The following is a 19,202-nucleotide window of genomic DNA, read 5'->3' on the forward strand; positions in this document are numbered from 1 at the left end:
CACACACACACACACACACAAACGTTAAAATTATCTCTTTAACACACATTTAACAGACAAACTTAATAACAATAATATGAGGTTTATCATCAGTCAGCACAGCAGTGGACTCCACTCACCTCTGCACTGTCTCCCCAGGCCGGCGGTTCGATACCCGGGCCGACAGTCACATCTGAAGGAGCCGATGGTGTTCACACACACTCGCTCTGCCTCGCACGCCCCGACGCTCGCACACTCATCAATATCTGCGGGGGCGGGGGGGGCAAGTCATAAGGATTCATCATCAAATTTCATGGTAATTCATCCGATCCAGTAGCCACATCAGCACCGCGGCTAAAAACGGGACTCCACGTGTCCGCTAAGTAGCCACAGTGTAATGTGGATAATCCACAGATCATCACACGTTACAGAAGCTGATGATCCCTGATGTTGTTCTGGAGTCTGTCTGAATACTTACTGGCCACGCGGACTGCATTAAAACATGAAAGGTAGCGCGAAACTACCTTTTCTACTTCTTGTTCCGCTTACTGGCGTGAAGTCTTTTTTTCATTACTCCTGAACTGAAAACATATCTAGCATCGATGGGCCATACGTGCTGGAGAAGCTGAGGGGATGTTGAGACAAATCACTACCACATCTTTTGGACCGGTCCAAAGATACAAATATTTACTTCATCTTTATCATCTGGAGGATCGTGCAGCAGATTCCTGGGCTGCCACGCCGATCCGCCTACAGAAGACAACTGGCTTGACATCATCAAAGACTACTTCTTTGGTTCCACTGTGGGAATTTATGAGCCTCTATACGGCATAAAATGTACACAACACTCAAATAAAATGGCGGAGGAGGATAAAAGATGAAGACGGAGTGCTGCAGTCTGTTGCAGCAGCAGTTCAAACATAACTTATTGTGTGAACGTCGTGTTGGAGTAAAAACAGGTTGCACCAATCAGAGTTAAGATATAAGCTAAAAGTCACGCCTCCCTGGAGACTGAAGAGACATTAACTGGAGTTTGTTAATGTGTGATACAGTCATCCTCACTTTCGTAAAAACATCAAAGCACGGCAGAAGCAATCCATAAATGATTGCTGAATTATTAATGAGGCAACGGATAAAAACACATACGTTACTTTCTCTTTGCTAATAAACCAGCCTACTAGTTCCAGCCTATTAGTTCATTTTTTTTAAATGTTTTAAATTAAAATTCTGGCCAAATCTTACACATTGCACCTTTAAGTTGCGGCGTAAGTACAGACGGCAGCAGTTAGTTTGACCTTTGACCTTGTGTGTGTGTGTGTGTGTTACCTTGGCAGGAGCCGTCCTTGCCGCTGTATCCAGGCTGACAGGAAACACAGCGGTACGATCCCACAGTGTTCACACACTGCTGACCGGGACACTGAGCGGCCTGCACACACTCATCCACATCTGACACACACACACACACACACACACGCACACACAGGTGTTGTGTTGTGTATGTGCTCCAGTAATTTCACGACAATGTGATCATTAGATTTTGATATTTCGTCCTGATGGTGGCGCTGGAGAAAAGGTCAGGAGGTCAAAAAATCATTTGTTTCCAACGACGTACGTGTGTGTGTGTGTGTGTGTGTGTACCTGCACACAGTCCGTTCACACTGTGGTATCCCTGCTGACAGTCCACACAGCTGTAAGATCCTTCAGTGTTCACACACCGCTGACCAGGACAGGACTCGCTGTCCTCACACTCGTTTACATCTACACGGCAAGTTCATATGAAAAGACATAAATACGATTTTAAAGAAAGAGTATAAAAATAATCTTAAGTCCAATAAGACAAATCAAACATTACAATAAAAACTACAGAAAGAGAGAGTGTGTGTGTGTGTGTGTGTGTACCTGCACACTGTCTGTTGGCGAGTGTGTATCCTGGTCGACAGGACACGCAGCGGTACGATCCCACAGTGTTCACACACATCTGACCGGGACACTGAGCGGGCTCTGCACACTCATCCACATCTGAACACACACACACACACACACACACACACACACACACACACACACACACACACACACACCATTTACTGTCGTCCGCCATGTTTCTGCGTAATATGACGTCAACTCAGCAAATCGCCAAAATTTTCGCAGGCTTTCCGAGTTGTTGTTCAGACTTTTTCCCAGTTGGGAACTAATTTTTCCGATTATTCCGACGCCACTCGAACGCAGCATTTGTCCGTGCATCAGAGGTGAAGCTGGGTAACTTGACACGACATAACCAGGTGCGTTTACCTGTACAGAGCCTGTTGAGCAGTCTGTATCCAGCCTGACAGGAGACGCAGCGGTACGAGCCCTGACTGTTGACGCACTCCTGACCTGGACACTGCAGAGCGTCCTCACACTCGTCCACATCTGAACACACACACACACACACACACGTTTACACTCATTTAAAAGTACAAAAGTATCATCAGAAAAATGAAGTGAAAGTATCAAAAGTAAAAGTACTTGTTGGGCGTAAAGGTCCCTTTCAGAGTGTTATAATATCATTTATTGGACTATTATTAAGCTTTAACACAGTTACAGCTGGTGAACGTGGAGCTACTTTAACTACCGCTGTGCAGTTTAATCTGTAACATATTACACAAACTGATCATGTTTGTAAAATCTTACATCTGAAAAGTAACGAGTGACTAAAGCCGTCAGATAAATGTAGTGGAAGTACCAAGCGGGGTCATTATCGTTAACGGAAACTAAATGTGAAAAAACATTTCCGTTGACTGAAATAAAAATAAAAAAACAAGGCTTTTTTGCGTGTTTACAAAACCGAAACAAACTAGAATTTTAGAGTCAATGTCCTTTTCGACTTTGTATTTCAGGTGGAAATCTGTCTTCCACTCTTTTAGTATTTCAGGTGGAAATCTGTCTTCCGTCTCTTTTAGCTGTGCCACGTTTGGCGCCAAGCTGGCGCACGCCTGGCGCCACGGCGGCGCCACGGATAGCGCCACGCCTGGCATAACGGCCGGCGTCACGGCGGCGTCACGGCCTGACTGTTGGCGTCACGGCCGGTGTCACGCCTGGCGTCACGGCCGGCGTCACGGCCGGCGTCACGGCCGGCGTCACGGCCGACGTCACGGCTAGCGGCGAAAGTCGGGATAAAAGCGTAGTGTAGTAGTGGGAGGTGATAAAATACGTGAAAGCGTCACAGCTAGCGTCACGGCTGGCGTCACGGCTGGCGTCACGGCTGGCGTCACGGCTGGCGTCACGGCTAGCGTCACGGCTAGCGTCACGGCTGGCGTCACGGCTAGCGTCACGCCTGGCGTCACGGCTAGCGTCACGCCTGGCGTCACGGCTAGCGTCACGCCTGGCGTCACGGCTAGCGGCGAAAGTCGGGAGAAAGCCCCAGAATCCCATTTGGGATTACTTTGAACACGACTGTCACAGATAAAAGCGTAGTGTAGTAGTGGGAGGTGATAAAATACGTGAAACATTTCTCGAGGGGAAAAAATCCCACGAATCTGCAAGTCCTTTAGAAATAAATAACAAAAAAAATTTTTTAAAATCGCACAAGAAGGCTAACCTAGCTTAGCAAGGTACGGGAGCGCGCCCAGGGCTAGCGTCAGATCCGGGCCCGGCAGCACGAGCGTCCTGCAGTACGATGTTTAGTTTTTAATCACGCAACACGTTTTCTGACCTCTTTGAATCTTCGCCTCTGACAAATACAGATAAAAACTAGCAAACCTGCTTTAAAAACTAATTAAAACTAAACTGAAACTGAAAACAAAAAAATAAAAAACTAATGAAAAATGCTAAACTATAACAACCTTGGTAGCAAAATGTGCATTTGTACTACGACGACTTCAGTGGTACGACGTTGTTTATGTTGTTTAGTTATGAATTCTGAATTTTCTGCTCGCTTGCTAACTCGTTTTTTAAATTCTAATAATAATAATTCTTCATCGCAGTTGTATCTTGTAGTTTATTGGTTATTGTGACAGTAAATACACCAATGAGTAATCCTTTGTTCGCGTTTATTTTCCTGCTAAACAAAAAGATGTAATTATATATTTTTTCCATCATAATTTCGGATTCTCGAGGGTTTCTGTCTCCGATCTCTGGTCTGGTACGGCAACACAGTCTTGCAGTCAGCTCTAGACTTGAGCGCTATCGCGTGTCTTTACCTGTGCAGGTGTTGCCGCTGAGCCTGTAACCAAGGCGACAGACACACCTGTAGCTGCCCGGCGTGTTGTCACAGCGACCGTTGCCGCAGGGATTCTGCCGGCACTCGTCGATGTCTGAGGACGGGACAGAGCGAGCTTCGTTTAGTCGTTTTAAAGCGAAACAGATGTTTGTTTGTTCTCCGTGAAAAACAGGAAGCGGACGTCACCTTGGCAGCCGGTCAGCTGGCTGCTGCTCCGGTATCCGGACGGACACGCGCACCTGTAGCTTCCCACGGTGTTCACGCACTCTCCCGCCGAACACACACCTGGAGACTGCACACACTCATTCACGTCTACACACACACACACACACACACACACACACACACACACGAGTTTTCCACAAGGATTTATTCTCTCCGTCCGACCTGACGGAGCTTCCTGTGGACGGCGTTGCACAAATTACCTTTACATTTTGTCGCCACCTTTACTTCTACAGTAAACACACTAATGTGTGTGTTTGTTTATGTTTATTTTCCTACTAAACAAAAAGATGTAATTATATATTATATATAAAACAGTAAACACGTGTTATAGCGTTAAATAAACCGCTGCTCATTCAGCTCTGAGACACAGAACTCTGCTTCCGATGTTTGGAGAACTTTCCTGAGCTACTTGGTGGAAACCTGAACCTATATGTGGATTAATCTGTATTCTGTAAAAAAAAAAAAAAAATATATATATATATATATATATATATATATATATATATATATATATATATATATATATTTATAATAAAATGTTTGACAAAAATGTGTAAAATATCCGAAAAAAATCTGAAAAGAATTTGTAAAATATTCCCAAAAAAGTAGATCAGGAAAAAAATCTTTCATTTGTTAAAAAATAATTTTATTTGTGTGTGTGTGTGTCTGTGTGTGTGAGTGTGTGTGTGTGTGTGTGTTTGAAGTGTGTGTGTGTTTTTTTTGTGTGTGTTTGGAGTGTGTGTGTGTGTGTGTGTGAGTGGGTGTGAGTGTGTGTGTGTGAGTGTGTGTGTGAGTGTGTGTGTGTGTGTGTGTTTGAAGTGTGTGTGTGTTTTTTTTGTGTGTGTTTGGAGTGTGTGTGTGTGTGTGTGAATGTGTGTGTGTGTGTGTGTGTGTGTGTGTGTGTGTGTGTGTGTGTGTGTGTGTGTGTGTGTGTGTGTGTGTGAGAGTGGGTGTGAGTGTGTGAGTGTGTGTGTGCGTGTGTGTGAGAGTGTGTGCGTGTCTGTGCGTGTGTGTGTGCGTGTGTGCGTGCGTGTGTGCGTTCACCTTGGCAGTACGTGCGCTGAGAGTTGTGCTGGTATCCTTGATCACACACACAGGTGTGTTTTCCACCTGGCTGATCCACGCAGCGGCCACGCCCACACACACCTGGTCTGCTCTCACACACACCTCGCACTGCTGCGCCCGCGCACACACACACGCACACACACACACACACACACACGCACACACACACACACACACACACACACACACACACGCATCTTTACTTTACATTGTATTTTTCCTTGTTGGGAAATGTTTCTGATTGATCTTATTGACACATTGTCGGATGTTTGTATCGGCACCCGATGCTGTGATTGTCTCCGGTGTTGCTTTAGTATAAACACGACGTCGGCCCAGATTGTGAATTTGATGCTTGATGACAAAAATGTTGCGTTTCTACTAAAACGCTCTGCAGGGATTCAACACTTCGATGTGAAATCTTCCTTTAAGATACGAAACTCTGCTCTTTCGGGGTCGAAGTCTCCCCACTAAAATAAAAAAAAAAAAGCCGTTGGATTCTTTGCTCAGAGTCAGATTTCAGCTGGCAGTAAACTCAGGTGGAAATCGTTTACATGTGTGGACAACAGGTGTGTGTGTGTGTGTGTGTGTGTGTGTGTGTGTGTGTTTTGGTGCGTCTCCGCTAACTGAACACAGATGCGGGCCTGCTCAGAGTCTCTGAAGTGTTCGTACAATATTAGAAAACAGAATTTAAGGCGTCCTGGTGGTCTAGCGGTTGAGACAAACACCACATACTGTGATTTCAACGTCCCCGGTTTGATTCCAGCGGGGGGCCTGTACATGTCCTCTCTATGATCTCTGGCTGTGCTCGGCGTCTGCTGGTACTCACTCTGGACCCGGGAGGGTCGGGTCGTCGGGCTGACGGCCGGTCTGTTCTGCAGAGGACCGCGCTCCCCGCTGGGCCTCGACCCAGCCTCGGGGCTCTGCGGCTGGGCCGGAGCGGGGAGAGAGTCCCCTCTGGCTGCTGGCCGATCCAGCCGGGACGCAGAGGAGGACTGACCGCCCGCTGAGGAGAGAGGACGATTCTAAAAAGTTCATCTGACTGCTTTCAGGAAGCGTTGTGATACTCTGAAGGTCACTTCCTGTGTCCTTCCTGCTATATACTCTGTAAACTATATACTACTATAAAGTCCTGCATTTTAAATGTTACTTAAGTAAAAGTACAAAAGTATTAGCATCAAAATATACTGAAAGTAAAAGTACTCATTATGCAGAATGGCCCATTTCACAATAATATATATACATTATTGGATTATAATTATTGATGCATTAATGTGTTCATCACTTTAATGTTGCAGCTGGTGAAGGTGGAGCTCATTTTAATTACTTTATATGTATTTTATATATATATATATATATATATATATATATATATATATATATATATATATATAGGCTGGATAGCTCAATTGGTAAGTCTCAGGACTTTCACACAGGGGACCCGGGTTCGAATCCCCTCGGGACGCATTGAGCAATGACCATCATCCAGTGCGGAAAGGCTGGATAGCTCGATTTGATAGGCCACGGGACACTCACGGGGGAACAAGGGTTCGAATCCCCCTCGGGGCGCAATGAGCAATGACCCATCATCCAGTCACGCTGCTGCCTACCTCATGATGATGAGTGACGATGAAATGATTGACATGCCGGCTCAGACGTCGCCCGGCCAAACAAGGTCTGCGTCAGGTGTTGGGGAACCAGGGCATCGAGACGACAAATGGGCTACTGGAACAAGACGGAAATGGGCGAGATGCGATAACAAGGCTCTGTTGGAATGCTACTACTCCAGTAACCCTAGTCAGAGGGGTTACATGCACAGGATGTGGGGTGAATGGTTACTTCGAAACCCACAATCGAGGCTTACGGGCGAAGCAACTAGTAGCTCAGTGTTCCAACATCCACAAGCGGCAACTGCTATCACAACTTGAGATTGACGAGGTACAACACAAATGCTACGGCAAGGGGGAGCCAGGACTACAGGTCAGAGGGGAGCATCCAGCAGCTCCCCAACCAGAGATTGGGTACGAAGCCCCAAGAGAAATCACGCTGAACGAGGCAGCAACTGACCTGAAAGATAAGATCATGGCGAGGATGAATACAAGGCAACCCCGACGCCAACTACAACGGCTAAGTGAAGTACCATCAGAAAGTCTCCTAGAAGATCCCTACCACAACCATCACTGAAACCAATGAGCTGATATACGCCTCAGCAGCAGTGATCCTAGAGATGCTTGGCTACAAGAGCAACCATGGGAGCCATGAGAGACAATACCCACCATGGAAACGAAAGGTTGGAGGCAAAAATCAAGGAGGCCCGGAGAGAAGTGAGCCAACTGACAGAGGCTGAGAGGGGTGCAATGAGAAAGCAAGTACCCAAGAAGTACAACCAGATGCCCATACCTGAAGCACTCGAAACTGCCAAACAAAGGCTCCAAGCCTTGGCCAGCCGCCCTAAAGAGATACACGAGAGACAATGAAGCCAGAAGAATAAACCGGCTGTTCGCAACTCAACCTGCGAGAAAGTGTACGCTCAATGGCAGGGTAATAACAGCAGAGCAGACCCACCAAGGCTGGAAACGGAGCAGTACTGGAAAAGTATATGGGAAAGGAGGCATCACACAACAGCGATGCACAGTGGCTGGCAGCCCTGAGAAAGGACCACAGCAACCTCCTGAACAGAATCCAGTCACCATCACAGCGGCAGACATCCAAGAAAGAGTCTCAGGTATGAAGAACTGGACAGCACCGGGCCCTGACAGGATCCACACCTACTGGCTAAAGAAGCTCACTGCACTCCACGAGCGCCTAGCAGCACAAATGAACCAGCTGCTAAGAGATGGGACGCACCCTGAATGGCTTACCGAAGGGCGCACAATCCTGATCCTGAAGGATCCCGCAAAGGGTACAGTCCCATCCAACTATCGGCCAATAACCTGCCTCTCCACAACATGGAAGCTCATGTCAGGCATCATTGCGGCTAAGATAAGTGGACACATGGATCAATACATGAGCAAAGCACAGAAGGGCATTGGCAGAGGAACCAGAGGAGCAAAACACCAACTCCTGGTTGACAGAACAGTCACCCAAGACTGCAGAGCCCGACACACCAACCTGTGCACTGCCTGGATTGATTACAAGAAAGCATATGACTCAATGCCGCACACATGGATCACTGAATGCTTAGAGATGTACAACATCAACAGGACTCTAAGGGACTTCATTGCGAACTCGATGAGGCTGTGGAAAACCACCCTTGAGGCCAATGGTAAGCCACTTGCACAAGTATCCATCAAATGTGGCATATACCAAGGAGATGCTCTGTCCCCACTGCTGTTCTGCATAGGTCTGAACCCCCCTCAGCCAAATAATCAACAAGACTGGCTATGGATACCGACTCAGGAACGGGGCCACCATCAGTCACCTCCTCTACATGGATGACATCAAGCTATACGCTAAGAGCGAGCGGGACATCGACTCACTGATCCACACCACCAGGATCTACAGCTCTGACATTGGGATGTAATTCGGGCTTGAGAAGTGCAGTCGAATGGTGACAAAGAGAGGGAAGGTAGTCCACACAGAAGGGGTCTCACTCCCAGAAGGAACAATAGCAGACATTGAGGATGGTTACAAGTACCTTGGAATACCACAGGCAAATGGCAACCTCGAAGAGGCAACAAGGAAGACGGCAACGGCCAAATACCTTCAACGAGTAAGGCAAGTCCTAAGAAGTCAGCTCAATGGCAAGAACAAAGCCCAGGCAATAAACAGCTACGCCCTGCCAGTGATCAGATACCCTGCAGGAATAATAAGGTGGCCAAAGGAGGAGATACAGACCACAGACGTTAAGACGCAAAGCTCCTCACCATGCATGGAGGGTTCCATCCCAAATCCAGCACCCTGAGACTGTACGCTAGCCGTAAGGAAGGCGGCCGTGGACTAGTGAGTGTGAGAGCCACTATCCAGGATGAAACATCCAAGATCCACAAGTACATCAAAGATAAGGCCCCAACAGATGACGTGCTCAGTGAATGTCTCAGGCAATGGGGAACAGAGGAAGACGTGCTGGAGGAAGGACCATCATGGGAGGACAAACCCCTACATGGGATGTACCACCGAACATAACTGAAGTGGCTGATATCAAGAAGTCCTACCAATGGCTAGAGCGGGCTGGATTGAAGGACAGCACAGAGGCACTCATCATGGCTGCACAGGAGCAGGCCCTGAGCACCAGAGCAATAGAGGCCCAGATCTACCGCACCAGACAAGACCCAAGGTGTAGGCTGTGCAAAGAGGCCCCTGAGACAATCCAGCACATAACTGCAGGGTGTAAGATGCTGGCAGGAAAAGCATACATGGAGCGCCATAACCAAGTAGCTGGCATAGTGTACAGGAACATCTGCACTGAGTATGGACTGGAAACCCGAGGTCAAAGTGGGAAACACCTCCAAAGGTGGTAGAGAATGACCGAGCCAAGATCCTGTGGGACTTCCAGATCCAGACTGACAGAATGGTAATGGCGAACCAGCCTGACATCGTGGTGGTTGACAAACAACAGAGGAAAGCCGTTGTGGTTGATGTGGCGATACCAAGCGATGGCAACATCAGGAAAAAGGAACATGAGAAACTAGAGAAGTACCAAGGGCTTAGAGAAGAGCTGGAGAAGGCCTGGAAGGTGAAGGCAACAGTGGTGCCCGTGGTCATCGGAGCACTCGGGGCAGTGACCCCAAACTGGAGGAGTGGCTACAGCAGATCCCTGGAAGAACACCAGACATCTCGGTCCAGAAGAGCGCAGTACTGGGAACAGCAAAGATACTGCGCAGAACCCTCAAGCTCCCAGGCCTCTGGTAGAGGACCCGAGCTCGAAGGACGAGACCACCCGCGGGGGGTGAAGGACAAAGTTTTTTTATATATATATATATACACAGTACTTTATATACTGCTGGGTTAGTACAGCGCTTGAGTAAATGTACTGCGTTACTTTTCACCACTGGTTCTCGCTAGGAAGTGTAGTAATGAGGGAGAGTCTAGACAGACCGCTGCAACCTGCAAGGTGAGGGTCACGTGACTGACGGGGTTAGCTGAGCATTACCGCTAACAAGCTAATCTGCTAGCATGGCTACAGCTGGCTGACTGTGTGAGCTGTCACAGTGTTATCTAACAGACCACATTAATTACGTCTGTAAATGTTTAGATGTACACACTTGCTGTCTTTTCACTGCAGCGGCACTGAGCTGTTTCTTCTTCATTATTTGATATTTCTGCATTTTCTGAGCTTTCTTGCTTGGCGACCGACCGACACTTTGAAAGAATCTGAGGGATAACAGAGCTGTAACGTGGAAACTTAACCGCAATGTGCTTTTCTAAAGCCAGCAGACTATGATTTATGTTTACATGAATATTAATTAACCCGTTTTTGTAAATCCGATGGTAATTTAACATGTCGGTCTCATGTCTGAATAAACACCCGAGTCAATTTTACTGAAAAGTCACGACGGCGATCTGACTTTTGACATTTCTGTAACTGTTACAGAAATGTCAAAAGTCCGATATCAACTTTTCTTTTCTTAGCGTGAGCCGACATCTTGAGGGTAACCTGGCTAGCGTCGCTCGTCGATGTTCACCTTCACTCACAGCTCACGCTCGCTCCGAGATACCGAAATAAGTCCACACCGCAGACATATAATCCTCTTATCCTGGCTGCGCTTTTTAAATTGCGTCACTACAATTGTGTTTCGGCCGTGTTGTTTCGGTGATTTAGGTATTTCGGCCGAAAATGTTCGCTGGCCGAATTTTCGGTGCATCCCTGTAATTTCTGATTGGCCTCACGCGGGTCGGACCGGGACGTACAAAGGGCCGGATGTGGCCCGCGGGCCGTAGTTTGCCCAGGTCTGCTGTAACACTTTCAACACGATTCTGAACTGAAAGTCTGACTGCAGCAGCACAAAGTGAAACATGCAGAGAGATTATAAACGCTTGTGATGTTACCGCCTTCTAAGACCTCTGTAATACATTTATTAACTTAATATTCATCTCTTCTGCGCAAAGAAAATTAAAAAAATCAGTTGAATAAACTATGAAACTATGGAAGAGGAGATTCTTCTCGCATCAGATCAGTCTGTAAAAACTATTTTCCACTTGCAGTGCGACCGGAGAAGAAGTACAACCACAGTAATAATCTCACCAACAGTCTCTCCTTATGTTGTCTACATAATGTAGTCTACTCCATTCAGTGCAGTGAGGAAAACTGCAAAGAGCGGTACATAGGCGAGACCAAACAGCCACTTCACAAAAGATTTTATCAGCACAGACGACACGCTAACTCAGGATCACAGAGCGCCGTGCGTTTGCATCTAAAGCTACAAACCGCACATTTGAAGACAGCGAGGTGAAGAGTCTAAGTAGAGAGAAGAGTTGGTTTGAAAGACGAGTCAAAGAAGCCATTTTGTGAAAAAAGAAAACCCCTCTTTGAACAGAAATGGTGGTCTGAGATTCAATCTGCCCAAAGTCTACCACAGTGTATTAACACCGTGGTCAAGCCAATCACATGCTAATCAGGTACTGAACAGTGATGAGGGAGGTGCAGCCAGAAAACAATAGGCCTGATTACTGATTACTGGGCCATCATGGAAACTATTAGGTCAGTTTCAGGTGAAACTAGCTAATCAACAGATACTCAGGTAGACTCCTTCCTGAGGGCGGGGCTTATGTAACAGAGTAGCTTAAATTTCTAGTTCCCGTCCCATTTTTTCACAGTTGAGAATGACTTCCGGATGGGAGCCGAAACGTCTTGATTCTGAAAACAGCGTCCAGACGACTACGACTGAAACCTTTTCTATGATATACCACAGTAATAATCTCACCAACAGTCTCTCCTTATGTTTTAAATCTTCATTCCATCGGCGTAGATTAATAAATGAATATCCATCCAAAACTCTTCACACACAGCACGAGAGCTAATAGTCCAGTGTTTTTTTACGTCAGACATAAAAACAGGCAGCAGAATTAATTCTCTAATAACATTAAATGATAAAATTCATGTGACAATGAATCAGTGGATTCACTGTAAGAAGAGGGGAATTTTAGTTCAAATCACAACTAAACAGAGGTGAGAGTATAAACTTTACTGCGATTTTCACTTTGCTGTAAAGGCAGCTGTAATTTGTGGTTCTTCCTTGATCCCAAGCTAGCAAGGCTACCAAAAACTAGCCTACTGACGGCTGTCTCTGCCGGTCACGTGACCCCGCAGGTCGTAGCGGTCAGTCGAGAGTCTCCTGTACTACTTAGGCTCCTTTGTTTTGCAACAGACAGCATCAGTTAGACGTTAGCATTCAAGTTAGCCAAAGTTCGTCAAACACTGTAACAGAAATGACGTAACCGTGCTGACTTACTCTTATCAATCAAATCAATCTGTTACCTTGACTCGCGGTGGACGGAAGCTGTGGCCTTGGTTGTGTTGTGAACGACGGAGCAGGGTCAGGCCGATTTTCCTGGATCTGGGGTTTGCCCTGGGTGGCCGTGGTGCTGGTGCTGCCAGGCAGAACAGGCCTAGAGGAGGGGGGGTCGGCCGGGCGGGGTGGAGGCTGAGGTTGAAGTTGAGGCGGTGGCTGGGGCTGGGGCTGGGGCTGGGGCTGGGGCGGACTGGGTCTGGTGTGCGTACTGCCGGTACCAGCCGATCCAGCGCTGGATCCAACACCTGAAGCAGAACTCAGTGAAGTGCTCGCTCCGCCAGCTGTCGCTCCAGAGGACGAGGGATTCTGCTGAGACCTGGAGGCTCCGCTGCTACTGGACCCAGAACCAGGACCTGACAGGGGGCAGGGGTGGATGGAGGTGTGGACAAATAGATGGATGGATGAATGTTTTGTGACCTGCAGGTGTCCTGGGTGATCAGTGTGCAACTAGATTTCACAGAAATCTGGTCCAGCTCTCTCTCAGACAAAACCTTATCCTAACTTTAGCCAATACAAAGACTCAAGCGGATGCGAATTCATCTGGGCAGCGCGCGAAGACTTGTCCACGCAAGTTGAAAATGTTTTAACAGAAGTTTCGACAGAAGGAATAAGACATTTTTAATCAAATTAAACGTAGAAATTATGAGATAATAAAACACAGCCATCTTTAATTCACTGCGCTCAGAAGTTTTGCTGATACGACCTCTCTTGGTGCGGTGTGACCAGTAGCTTTTAGTGGCTAATGTTGGCTAATGTTAGCTAAATTTAGGTAGATATTGCTGTGTAAGTGACATTACTGGGTGAGTCTAAAGGCACACACTACTAGCCACTCTGTCAGGCTGTACTTTGGCGTTAAATGCTAAATGCTAATGTTGTTAACATGCCTGACAATGGCAGTAGAGTTGTGAAGTGGGCGGAGCCGCTGCTTCTGGAAGCGTTTTTCCTCATTCTGTTTTCCCATTTTCTTCCTGGATGATGTAACCGTCATACAGGTTCTTGTTCTGACCACCAGTTTGAATTATTTACACTTTGTTTCTAAGAAATCTGGGTTTTTTTCTGTCAGTTTGGTGGACAGCTCTAAATACTACATTACCCATGAGCCTCAGCTGCTGTTGCCATGGAGAATCAATGAATAAGAGCATTAGCAAATTCAAAATGCTGTTTGGAATAAAACATGTCGTCATAGTTGCTGAATTTGTCCAAAACTGACCCAGAATCCAAGAGTAAATTAGTCTAAGCTGCAGAATGTGTTAAATGTGAAATATTTAGCTTCATTAGCGGTGCACGTAACAGAATATGAAGCTCTGTGATTGGATGTTTCTTGCTGAAATGCACCTTGGGAGTTGTAGTTGGCTTCTCTCCTTCAGTTTATATGTCCTCAGGCTTCTTGTACCTTTGACTTTTTATCAAAGAACCAGATATTTGTTAACACAGTTGTTCATCTTTTGATCTGATGATTCAACCAGGAGAGTTTCACGTCCGTCCATCAATGGGAAAACTGAATGGGACTTTCACTGCAGGAACCAGGGGGGGCTACAAATAGCTCCAACTCTGTGTTGCTGTTGGTCAAAACGTTGTGCTGGTGGCACTAGATGAAAAGGAAAGGGGTCACCAAAGTCGGAAGGATTCATCCAACATTGCCGTCCATCCAACAGTTAAGATGTTTCAGTCAGGACCAAAGTGGAGGGCCGACCCATCGACACTGCCATGATTGCAAAGCCACAACATGACCGCAAAAACTAAGCCAAGACTTCAGTAAATATTATAGACAGTATTTATATATTCAATAGATATTAGACGAAAGCACACGCAGGTTGTTATGACTCGGCCATGCGCTGACAGTATACGGCATGTTTTAGATTGATCTAAATTAGGTACCCTGGTTATCCTGGTTGCCGTGGGTCACCAGCAGAGCTCCTCGGCTCCCCAGCTGCTCAGTGACTCTCTGGTTGAACTGCAGGGCCGAAGCTGAGTAGTGGTAACCAGGTCCGGCCGGACAGATCTCCTTAAAGGCCGCTGGAGAAGGAGAAAGAGAGACGTTAATACTCTGCATCATCTGAAACAAAGAGACAGAATCAGAGGTTTCGTCAAAGAAACTCGTTCATGTCTTCATCTCCAGCAGGGTGGACTACTGAAAACACCGTCTTGTCGAAAACACCATTAAAAAAAGAACTGCAGCACTAAAGCCTGCTCAAAATTTAGCTAGATGTCATTACGTACTAATTTGCATAGGTGTGATGTCATTATGTAACAGTAAAAAGTAAAACCAGAGTCTACAGTAACGCTTGCAGCTCCATGAGGCTAACATGCTGAGGTTTAGTAGGTGTAATGTTTACCATGTTCATCGTCTTAGTTTAGCGTGTTAGCACGCTAACAATTGCTAATTAGCACTAAACACAAAGTACAGCTGAGGCTGATCATCATTATCATTGAATATCATCATTTTTAAAAAGGTATTTGGTCGTAAATTAAAGTATTGGACAAATTACAATTTTGACCTCATGATGGCGTTTGAGGAAAAGTCAGAGGATCATTAAAGTTAGTAGGATTCATCCTCTGAGGACCATCAATGTCTGTACAAAATTGTGTTCCAGTTCTTCAAGTATATATACTTTGACCTGCTGATGGCGCTAGTGGGAAAGTCACCAAAGATTCACCCTCTGGGGAACATGAATATCCGAACCAAATTTCAAGGCAATCCATCTAATAGTTATATATAAAACACCATTGCCATCTTTAGAGCCGCGCTGCTAGCATGGCTAAAAAGTCACTAACTTTGAGGCTAAAATCACTAAAAAACATCTTTAAAGTTGCCAAATCTACTGAGAAAGTCACAAAGGTGGCAACAGTGGAGATGGCACTTTTAAGAAGTATCTTACATAACCCTTTCCTGGAGTTTAAACAGTTCCACAGAGAACCTTTTGTCCAGTTAGCGGCAGCATGCTATTGTGGCAGGCTAGTGGCATTATGTTATGAGCTGGCTAGCATGTAAATGGTTAGCTTGCCAGCCAGAGTAGATCGCCAACTAGCCAACTAGCAGATTAACCAACCTGAACCAAAGTAGGGACATCTCTGGCAGTCGGGTCCCCAGGCTTTGCCGACTCGGCTGCAGCAGCAGATCTGCTTGGTGATGTTCCTGAGGATGGGCAGGGAGCAGGAGGACGGACCCTGACCCGATTTCAGAACCCGGTGACACTGACCCTTCTCCTGCGATATCACACTCTGGGCTGAGGAGGACACACAGGAGGACAGGGACGAGTCACAAACACACCCTGGAGCTCGTCTGGGAGTCCAAACAGAAGCCGAGGCACCAGCAGAGCCCTGCATGCAGAATCGGTAACATGCTGTTCCCGGGTCCATTCAGGCTAAAGTCAACATTCAAACAGGACAGCCTCGACGGAGACTCAACACAAATCAAGCAAGCTCTGACATCACAGCCCCCTGTGGTTTGATTGGATATGAGGAGCAGGAGAAATGACGCAAGAACGGGAACAGAGAACTTGTCCACGAGCACAAAGTAAAGGTGCTTTGAGCTTTCTGTATTTATTTAGACAAGTCCTGTTGGGAGCGCTGTTGAGAATCCAAAGCAAGGACTAGAGCGGATTTTAGACATTAATGCATTCAGAGGAAGGTAGTATCTCAAAAACCTGACTGATATTTAGTTCAGATTTGAATATGTTTGTGTCCATTATCAAATATCGCAAGTCTCTCTTACTCCGAACTCCCGGGCAGCACAGAAGATCGTCTTTAACAAAAGCAACATAAATAAACTTTTAAACTCATTGCAGTGAGACGACGTAACTTCTGCCAGCATTGGTTGCTATGTGCTGCTGGTTCTTCCACACTAAGAAAGGCTGCATCAGCAGAAAGCCTGGATATCCATTTTGATTCAGGGTCAAGCTATCAAAACACTGATCCTGGTGCTTGGTCTATAAAATGTTAAATGAAAATAGAAAAGACCGTCACAATTTCCCAAGGTGACGTCTTCAAATGTGTCGTTTTGTCTGACCAACAGTCCGAAAACCGAATATATATCCAATCCAATCATATATGACAAAGAAAACCAGCAAATATTCACATTTAAGAGTTGGAACCAGTGAACTTTTGCTTAAATAAATGACTTATACGATTAATCGATTATCAAAATAGTTGCTGATTAATTTTCTGACTTGGAGATGAAACGTCTACTAATCAATTAGTAGACGTTTCATCTCCAATTTTTCCACTGTGTTTGGAAAACTTTTTTAAATTATAGCGAAAGGTTGTTGCTGCTCTACCGCACGTCTGCAGCCGCTTCCCACTCGAACTGTGTATGATGATGTAAACGCAGTGTTGAAAGATAACAAGAGTCATAAAAACTGCATTAATCACAATATTTAAATTAACACTGGATAAAATAATGTAATGGATGTAATACGAAAGGCATCGCTGACAGTGATGAACCCACTGAGGACCGTCACCTACTTTGCAGCTCTGCAGAGCTCTTTTAGTCTTAGCAGTTAAAAACAGCTAAAATGTGAATCAAGTTTTGTCTTGTTTGCAAAGTAAATCATTTCCTGTTTAGTGTTTGAAAACACTAAAGCGTCTCAGATTTAATCTTGGTGATGATTTACTGAAGCTCAAATAACTAAACTTAACAGCAGTTCCTCGATCGGTTTTCACGATTGGCGACTAGAAAGCATTAATCCCGATCTCCTGATCGCATATTTTTACTGAATATCGGCCAATAACGATTGACGTCCGATCGATCTGGCCGTCCCTACCCAACAGTGATGTCACGAGGTACTGACACACCCTGGAGTACACTTCTACATCACTGCAGCAAGATGAGAAGTTAAACCACTGGGGGTGTTAAGTTACTCTGGAATGAAAGCCTGGTAATCAGGTATTTGCCAACAAAAAGAAGACACAGACAGAGAGTCAGGCAGTCGGACAGACGGTTGTCCTCATCGAGAGGACAAACCGAGTGCAAACTCAGCCAGCAGCCAAGACAACGTTACAGCCACAAGTTTACTCAGGCCGGCCCGGCGGGACGGAGCAACCCTGTCTCCTAGAAACTACCGTTAGATTCTACAAATCTAAAACAGAAAGTACGACTTGTTTTTATCAACATCGTTGGGAAACGTTTTGGCAACACTTTATTTTTCGGGTCCGTAAATTTCTTAATAATTTCCTGGAAGGAAGTTTCCTGAATAGACAAACGTTACACTGGTACACGTCCAATTCATTAGCGCCAATTAACTGCTTAAGTAACCAAGGAGAGCACGGGAGAGCATATCATTTAATATATATGTGGAAAATAAAGTTTACAACAAATAATTTATTAATGAATTATAATTGATGAATGAATACTTATTTGGGTTTAAATGGATATTTTCTTTCAAAGAAGTTCTTACCAAATTATGTTGTGCTTTCTGAGAAACGTGATTAAGAAATTAGGAGGCCGCCAAATTAAATAAAACGTTTTTAATTGAACATATTTGCCGAGTCGCAAAATGTTCATACAGAACATATGCTAAAGATTCTCTGACAACATATTTCATTAGTTTTCCTTCAATATCCACCTGTAACAACCAAAGCATGATTACACTTTTTCATAGCTTTGTTTAGGCGCCCAAAGTTTAAATATTGACTTTATTAACATTTACGTATTTGGACGGTTATATTTTATTGAGAGAAAAGAGCAAAGTTTGTCATTTCTAGGAGGCAGGTTTGGACGGAGAGAAAAAACAACAACACCTCCATCACAAAAAGAGTATTTCACTCCGCAGGAAACACAAAAAACACACCTGACCATCGGCGACCAAACACAGAGAGACGTTTCTTCACACACACACACACACACACACACACACACACACACACAAATAAACACACATAATACACACCCCTGCACGAGCATTTCCAGCCAGTTTGGAAGCAACAGAGCGACGAGACGTTGTCAGGTTTAATAAATCAGCTTTGATTAGAGGGTTGTCATTGGTTACCAGCCTGACCAGCATCCTGCAGCAGACCCACCTCTCCTCCTCCTCCTCCTCTTCAGCGAATGCCGGTCGGAATAAGCAGAGCACCAGTCCGGCTTCACAAAACCCATCTGAGCACCAAACTTCACCCAGATTCCACTGATTTTCAGCAGAACAAAGAGTTCTTCTGACTTTAAACAGAACAAAGCGTCTATTGACCTTCGATGGAACAACGAGATCCGCTGATTTCTAACAAAGACGTCCGTTGAGCTTCGGAGTTTTCAGAAGAACAAAAAGTTTCATGAACTCTCTGACTTCTGC

The 19,202-nt window shown here is 45.6% G+C and overlaps 1 protein-coding gene across 8 annotated transcripts in view; it reads right to left on the bottom strand.

Annotated features, from left to right (window-relative positions):
• Nucleotides 1-19,202, bottom strand: part of LOC122879177 (latent-transforming growth factor beta-binding protein 4) — a 104,521-nt gene that overhangs the window by 27,861 nt on the left and 57,458 nt on the right. For 4 of the 8 annotated variants that reach the window (XM_044202987.1, XM_044202983.1, XM_044202979.1 and 1 more), the window contains 12 exons: nt 15,969-16,145; nt 14,797-14,934; nt 12,885-13,271; nt 6,297-6,473; nt 5,450-5,581; nt 4,367-4,492; nt 4,161-4,274; nt 2,272-2,391; nt 1,879-1,998; nt 1,618-1,737; nt 1,306-1,425; nt 120-245 (listed from right to left, as the gene is read on the bottom strand). In XM_044202987.1, coding sequence (XP_044058922.1) covers nt 120-245; nt 1,306-1,425; nt 1,618-1,737; nt 1,879-1,998; nt 2,272-2,391; nt 4,161-4,274; nt 4,367-4,492; nt 5,450-5,581; nt 6,297-6,473; nt 12,885-13,271; nt 14,797-14,934; nt 15,969-16,145 — 1,857 coding nt within the window. The remainder of the gene's footprint in view (nt 1-119; nt 246-1,305; nt 1,426-1,617; nt 1,738-1,878; nt 1,999-2,271; nt 2,392-4,160; nt 4,275-4,366; nt 4,493-5,449; nt 5,582-6,296; nt 6,474-12,884; nt 13,272-14,796; nt 14,935-15,968; nt 16,146-19,202) is intronic. The other 4 variants (XM_044202981.1, XM_044202985.1, XM_044202984.1 and 1 more) reach the window with 4 other exon arrangements.

Source organism: Siniperca chuatsi, linkage group LG7, assembly GCF_020085105.1.
Source record: "Siniperca chuatsi isolate FFG_IHB_CAS linkage group LG7, ASM2008510v1, whole genome shotgun sequence".
Lineage (NCBI taxonomy): Eukaryota > Metazoa > Chordata > Actinopteri > Centrarchiformes > Sinipercidae > Siniperca > Siniperca chuatsi.